This window comes from Abrus precatorius, unplaced genomic scaffold (assembly GCF_003935025.1).
Source record: "Abrus precatorius isolate BTA unplaced genomic scaffold, Abrus_2018 Scaffold9, whole genome shotgun sequence".
NCBI lineage: Eukaryota > Viridiplantae > Streptophyta > Magnoliopsida > Fabales > Fabaceae > Abrus > Abrus precatorius.
The window spans coordinates 7,046,846-7,054,982 of NW_020874439.1; the positions used below are offsets into that span (position 1 = coordinate 7,046,846).

Here is an 8,137-nt window from a genome sequence, read left to right on the forward strand (position 1 = left end):
GCAGTTTACTATTCATAGGCTGTTTCACTATTCATATACGGTTTACTGTTCATAGGGGTTTTACTGTTCACTTTTTTTTTTTTTAAATATAAGAATTCTATCAAAATCTATTCCAATTATACTTTAACAAACCTCATTTTATTTAAATCAAAATACAGGATGTTACACAACTCACATTTCTAACCCTTTACTCTTGTTAAAATTTAGTTAGAAAATTTTAATTGTAGTGAATTTTGAATTGTAGAATTCTGCATTGTCTAATTTTTTTTAGTTAGAATGTAGTGGTTAATTCTAATTTTCCAAGTGATAATGAAATGCAATTTGGATTTTAATGTTTGCAGGCTTTGGTTCAAGCAAGAACAATGTGGTGGAATTGTATTTTGAATGATACTCATCAATTAAGTAATCACTTTAAGGAGGAAGAGTTAAGGCGCAAAGGCTATTTTCTGAAGCTTGATCATTTAAGTGGACACTTCAAGTGTATTGAGTGTCTACGTAAAAGACCATTGTCCTTAAATTCTGCAGTGAAGTTTGCACGTGGACACTCTCATTACTTGAAGTGGACACGCGCAACAAATAACCTTGGGCGCTACTACTCTGCCTAATCAAAGTGAACATGTGCAATTTTGCGTGGACACTTTGATCGCTTAAAGTGAACATGACAAAAGGGCAGATATGAACTCTGAAGAGAAAGCTTCTTTGTGGACACTCTCATCACTTGAAGTGGACACGCGCAACCAATGACCTTGTGCGCTACTACTCTGCTTGATCAAATTGAACACGCGCAACTTTGCGTGGATACTCTTATCCCTTGAAGTGAACACACGCAAAGGTATCTGAGAAAATTGAAGAAGAGGCTTCTGCGTGGCTACTCCAATCATTTAAAGTGTCCACGCACAACTGTGCGCTATTACTCTGATCGTTTGAAGTGGACACGCACTTCTGAGCAAAGTTTTTGCGTGGCTACTCTCACCATTTGAAGTGAACACGCGCACAAGTCAGCACTTTTATGTTCCAACTCCAGCCACTTAAAGTGGTCACGTGATTTGCACACCTCAATTTAAGTGGACACTCTGATTGCTTAGAGTAAACACGCTCACTTGCATTTCATTAAAAATTGTCCAGCATGTCTACTTTCCCTATTTAAATTGTCCACCCACTCTGTGTAGCCATATAAACCCCTCATAGTGATAATGTAGAAGCACCAAACCCTAAATCCTTACATTTGCCCTAAACCCTAGCCCTAAAATCTGATTTTCCTACATATTATTAACAGTGTTTTTGTTAATTATATGTTACACCATCATCTGCAAGTAGGATTACATCATTTATGCACTTCAATTCCAAGTAATTCTTCCTCCAATTTTGAAATTTTTGATTAGGGTTCTTCAGAGCGTAAATTGGGGAAAATTTGGGAATTTGAAATTGGAGGCAAATTTTGTGAAATTGTTGATTTGAATATGCAATTGAGGGTTGATGGGGTTGATTTCATGCTAAAATTATAATCTTTGATGAAAAATTAATGCTGCATGAAGAATTTTCGTATGAACATGTTGTTGTGTCTGTGCTTACATATGGGACTTGATTTCTGAGCAATTTATTATAAAATTATGCATTTTAATATTTGAAATTGCTAGAAATATGTCTTGTATAATTCTGAAATAATTTTTGATGGATCAATTATGCACACTTCCCAGGAACATATATAGAATCCAGGGGAGAGGGGAAAGAAGGAAAAACAAAAAGTCATTTTTTTTTAATGTTTTAGCTTTTATACAAAAAAAAAAAAAGAAAACAAACTTTAAAATTGGATCAATGGATCGGTTTTTCAATCAGTCATTCATTGAATAATAAATCACTACAAGTGACGGAGATACGCGATTTAAATAACGGAAAATCTAATATTTAAAAATGGTATCTAAAATGACTGGAAAAGTGGAAACAAGACCAGATATAATTTGATCATTCTGAACAAATCCAAAATCTTTATAGACACCCATCCCATAATTACTCCAAGTTAAGCACGCTTAACTTTGGAGTTCTTAAGTGATAGGCCACCAAAAAGTAAATGCATTTTGTTGGTATAGGTAGTCCTAATTAATTCTTTTAAACTATCTTTAACTGTATATACAGTCTTTGAATCCCCCTCTCATTCTGATGTAAGTTCGATTCATTCATGTGCCCCTTAATTTCCTACACAGTTTGAAGAGAGGTGTATTTTAGGTTGTACATTTGAGGACTAAATTTAGGATCCAATTGATATTTAAAATTTTCCCTTCTTGAAATGCATTTGAATGAGTAGATTTGGATTGGTTTATTTAATTTTTGATGTGTAAGGATAGATTTGGATTTATTATGATATTAGTTCTATTTTTTTAACTAAACTATGACTTCACTTCAATATAAAAATTTATTCTAATCTATTATTTGTCATACATTATATTTTCCAAAAATTCTATTTCTATACTATACTCTATTGGAAAAAAAAAATATGCAAATTAAAATCGGGCTTGAAAAAATGGACAAATAAGATTTTGATCATTTTTGGCGCAAACCATTTTGAGTCCAAATTGACCTAACCCGATTCTTCGACTCACTTAACCGACAACCCGTTCAACCTGAATTTCTAGACGGACATTACAGGCCCAACAATGTAAGGGTCGATTTTGACTATTCTTAGGTCAACCACACTCGAATATGCCCGACTCGACCCATTAGACAACCTTAGCTACAGGAGAACTGATATTAGTATTTTATATATTTAACTAGATTGTGATTTGGAAGAATAAATTGAGGGGAAAATTTTATCTAATTACTTATCATATAATTCAAAGCTCAAATATAAAAAATTTTATTCCAAAAGTTATATCTTTAATAAGTAAACTTAAAATTTTATTATAATTATATTTAGTATTTTAATTTTATATAATTTCATTTAAACAATTATTTACTTACAATGTAAATTTATGTTATAAAAAGAACTACAAATTTTTAAATAAATTACAAACTTTTGTTATAAAAATTATTGTGATAGAATTGTAAGTGTGAATTATTCAATTTTATATATTTTTGTTTATCAAATTATTTACATAAAAGTAATTTATTTTACCTTTCTATTGTTATTTTGAATTAAAAGAAGATTAAAATAAATTATATTTGTAAACTTATAAACTATTTTTTTTTTAGAAGTCACGTCAGAGTACCAATTAAACTACCAATAGGGTGTTTTTTATGCGTAAATGCTACTTCAAATATTAGTTTTTCTTTGTCCTTACATTATCTGAAGAGCCGGACTCGCATGTCCCAGACATTTTTACAAACATTGTTTAATGCATTGAGGCTGCTGCCAATCTTGACGATGACTTTATCACGTGTGAATGCTTCCTCGAAATAAAACAAATACAACATATTTTTTTAGTATATTTTATAATTAGTTAGTTTTTAAAAAATTAATTCATAAGATATTTATTTCATTTTTTAAAATTAATAAAAAATATTTTTATTTTACAAATGTGGTAGCACCTACGGCTTTATTATATATGTGTATTATTAGATTAAAGATAATATCAAACCATTGAATTAATAAATTATATTTGTGCTTTTGCTGAATACATATACGAATAGTGTTTTCGCTTCCATTCTCAATCTCAAAATTTTGAAAACATCATTTGCTGTTACTTCAAATCTCATTTACAGGTTCGTTTTCGCAGCCTTTCTTCAACTTTAACTCTATTTAGCGTACCTTTCCATTGCCGTTCCAAGGCTTTCACTCAACGTCTTAAAATTCACAGTGTTAATCATGTGTGTTTTTTATTCTTTCATATATTCTTTAGTTTGTATTTTATTTTGTTTTTCTAATCTCTGTTTTTTTCTTTTTTTATTTCTCTTAACTTCTAATTGTTTTTACACATTGTTTAGTTTGTATTATTTGGGTTGTGATACAGAGATTCACTTGAATTGTCTACCTACATGAATGATGATGAGGTAGAAATTGTCAAGAAGTTCTGCTGCAACCTTATTAAGGTATAATGTATGTTGCGGGAGGTAACCAAAATTGAAACATATTTACTGCTGAATGTTAACTTTTAGCAAGCGCACCAAATCGTTACAGTTATAATTTTAATTATGTCATTCTCTGAAATTAATGTTAGCTACCAAATCACAAAATTCTTACTAGTTGGGTTAAAACAGAACAAAAGTTATAAAGCGGAAATTAATTGTTGTGCAGAATATTAAAAGCAAAAGTAAACTGAGAAATTGATTTAGCAAAAGTAATAAACTGAGAGTAAAAGATTTATGTAAAACTAACAGCAAATTGCAGAATAGAAAAGTGTAGTAAATTGATTAAACTAATTGGAAGTAATATAAAAATGGGTTGAGTCCGGATTCATTAGTTCTTTCTCATTGCTACAATTATGTAAAACTCAGAATGCAACTAATCTAATGGTTACATTTCTGTAATACCCAACATCAATCTTTTGAATATTTGGTTCTAAACTTACTCTTAATTTCCAATTTCTTAGATCATTAAGAATTGACCAGCATGCAGTTCAGAATCACAGCAACCACACATCATTGAAGATTACTATCCCTAGTTAATCTTTAATGAGTGCTTTAACTCCGAGAAAGATTACAACTTTTCAGTTATAATATTCTTTACATCAAGCTTGAATACTGAGAACTAGGGAGGTATTAAGTTCTTGATTAAATGCATTAAATAGAGTTACAATGAGTAATACTTAGCGTTTAGAGCATCACAATGAGTAAGAACTAATTTCATCCATTCTCAATGCCAAGGAATTTAGCTAGACATAGCAGAAATTGTAATGAAAAAGAAATTGAAATATATTACAGAAATAGAATTCATGTTTAATGTAACATCTTAAAAATTTTAATCAAAAAATATATTTTCATTTTGAATAAATCAAGATAAAATATTATTTATTGTATATGCTAAATTTTATTATTACAAATTAAACAAAGTCTCTTTTTAGATGGGTTTGTTTATATGAAAATTTCAAACTTTACAATGGTAATGAAACAATACATTTAAAAACCACAATAATTGAGAATTAATTCTTCTATAAGTATCAACATTTACAAACTGTTTGTCAAAATATATATAGGAATTAAGATAACATTTATCTAACTAAAATAATTACATTATATAAGCAAATTTAAATCTTAGAGCAGTCTACAAAATACATTCCAACTTTTAGAACCTGGTACTAGTCAATTCCATGCCAACTTTCTATTTCTATCAGATCTTCAGAATTAAGATCATCATCGAACCCAAGGTAACGATCACCTGAATCAGTCGTGACCTCTCTGCCAGTAACACGCTTAAAAGTCCATCTAGATGGTCTTCAGAGATGGTCATAGCCGTGATAGGTAAATAGATAGGTGAGGGCTGCTAGAGTTCTAACAATACCATTATAGATATAGATATATAGAGTCTTATATATTCTACTCCTAGGAAAAATCAAAAGGGATACTATAAAAGAAGTCCATCTCCAATATAATAAAAGTCCTAGGTATATCATCAACAAGAACAACAAACTTTAAATAACATAATCTTTGATATTTATTAAATACATAATTAAGCCTATTATGTACTGTGCTATTTATTAACCTAATTCTTTCTTGAGGTTCTGTCATCCTGTTTTCCTAAAAATATTAGTAAGGATGAGCATCTATTCTATTATTTAACAATCATTACATTAAAAAAAATATAACTTTTAATATAAAGAAAATATATTTACTTTTCACACTTATTCATACTTCAAATACATTCACATATGCACAACACAATAATTTATTATACATTATCCATTCTCTCATTTCAATACGCACTCCCAGTACACTGTGATCACAGATCTTGATGCCTCCAGCATTTTTTGAGGTATTACTCAACTAGGTAAATAGTTTTCGGTTAGCCCATGCACACAAAAACAACGTATACAATAGTCAGGCCCTTTAGCAAAGGCATGGTCAGGAGTTTAGTCAGGAAATGAGTGTGAGGCGAAGTGGCACATTTGCTCTTAGAAAGAGTGTGTACACATAGCCGAATGTCGCTCACCACCCTACATTTCTCCCAGATTTCTTATCGTCTCTAGACCCTATACCCCTAGTATATCTCAGTAACTATTCACGTTACATCCAAATCCATATTCAACACTTATGATCATTCTAAAATCATTTCCTCCTTCACTTACAAGATCGTGCTTAGTAAAGCACTTCTAGACTAAGTCTATTTCACCCATACTCTTTTAGCATAGTTTTAGTTACTAAGTCTTTCATATTAGTATCACACTTTATCATAGCATTTCATCCAAACATATTCCATGAAATAGCATCATAATCACTTAGCAAGTTTAATAATATTCCACATTGAATAATCATCATATAATGCATATAAGCATGTAACAATTATTTAGTCCATGCAACCAATCTGTCCAAACAATCAAACAAGCATATTTTCATCCATTATTTACATAATAAATATTTCAACCATATATTTTTATGAAATGTCCATGTAATAGTGCTCTAATGAGCACAAAATAAATACTGTAATATAATGACAATATAGAGTTATCCTTACAATCTAACATAACACGATTGGATAACAGGTAATCCATGCCCAAAACAACGTCAAGTTGAGAAAGCGGTAAACAGATTAAATCCACAGAGAAATTTCTACCATGAACCGTTATAGAACAGCCTAAGCATACATAAGAGGTTACAACAGGCTTAGTTGTAGGAGTGGACACAATAACATTACATCGCAAGGAAGATATTGGTAACCCAACACAACTCACACAATCCATAGAAACAAAGAAATGTGTGGCACCAGAATCAAATAAGACATCACAGAATCTATTAATAATGCATTTATCTCTAATCAGTTCATCAGACTTGGATGCCTTAGATCCACTCATGGCAAAAACATTGCCTTGCACATTCAACTTCTCCCCACTGCTTGCTCTAGAAGTAGGCCTATTACTCCCACTTACACTCCCACTCTATTGAGGAGCTGACCAACAGTTAATTGTTGATCAGTGTCTCGTCTTTCCACAAATACCATAAGCCGATGGTGATTGTGATTCCTTACTAGATGGGGTCCTCCACATCTCAACAGTCCTCTTGAAAGATTAGAACCACTGCTACTACCTCCACGGAATGCAGTCCCCCTTGACTGAGACTGATTAATACCCGAGTGAGGTCCTTTAGGAACCTTCGAGGCCTTCAGTCTTGTCTTATCCGTCCTCCAATTCGGCTATCTATAGTCTTTCCTTTGTAATTGGCCTCAAAGATTCAACATTTGCTAACCAATGTTGGCAAATCAGCCACTTGAAATACATTGACTGCGGCTCGTATCTCGGGCCTCAGCCCATTCTCAAACTGGGCGCATAGATCTTCATCTCCATTCTCATATTGAAAATGAGGCCAGTACTTTATAAGCTCGTGGAATGCAACATAGTCTCCCACAAACATATTTTTTTGCTTAAGTTCAAGGAATTCTCAGGCTTTTTGTTTTTTTAAGTCCCTTGGAAAATAGTTTCCCAAGAAACATGCCTTGAACACTTCCCATTGAATGTATCCTTCTTCTTATGGCAGAGTCTGACTGGTAAATCTCCACCAGTCCTCTGCTTCTCCCCCCAGCATATAAGTGGCATACACCATCTTATGCTCCTCGCGACATTCCATCGCATTAAAGATTTTTTCTATATCAGCTATCCACCTCTACGCTCCCTCTGGATCAAATTTCCCTTCAAACTTCGGAGGGTTGTATTTTGTGAATGATGAAAGTCAACAATACTTTGCTGGCTCCGCATCTTGGTTATGTGCCAAGGTCTCCAAGACTTGCATCATGTGGGCCAGGATCTCATTTGTAAAACCAGCAGGTCTACCTCTACCGGCCATAATTCTAATTCCAAGAAAGATCAAATACACTCATTAAGTTCTATTTCATACATTTCACATCCCGCTCAAACCGTACAAACATTTCAAACATCTCACACTAATCAAACAATTTTCAACCATTAGGTTGTCCTAACAAACAATTCCTAAACAATAACACACAGCACACAACATTGATAAACTAGCCCCATACCCTAGGCTGGTTTGGATGAACTGC

The 8,137-nt window shown here is 32.3% G+C and overlaps 1 protein-coding gene across 1 annotated transcript; it reads right to left on the reverse strand.

The window, feature by feature from the left end:
- Positions 1-5,228: 5,228 nt before the first annotated feature.
- Positions 5,229-7,707, reverse strand: LOC113850697. The gene is made up of 5 exons (XM_027481258.1): positions 7,626-7,707; positions 7,330-7,481; positions 7,082-7,201; positions 6,610-7,022; positions 5,229-5,364 (listed from the first exon to the last, which is right to left on the reverse strand). Exons 1-5 carry the CDS (start codon positions 7,705-7,707, stop codon positions 5,229-5,231), a joined length of 903 nt encoding a protein of 300 aa, XP_027337059.1.
- Positions 7,708-8,137: the final 430 nt, after the last annotated feature.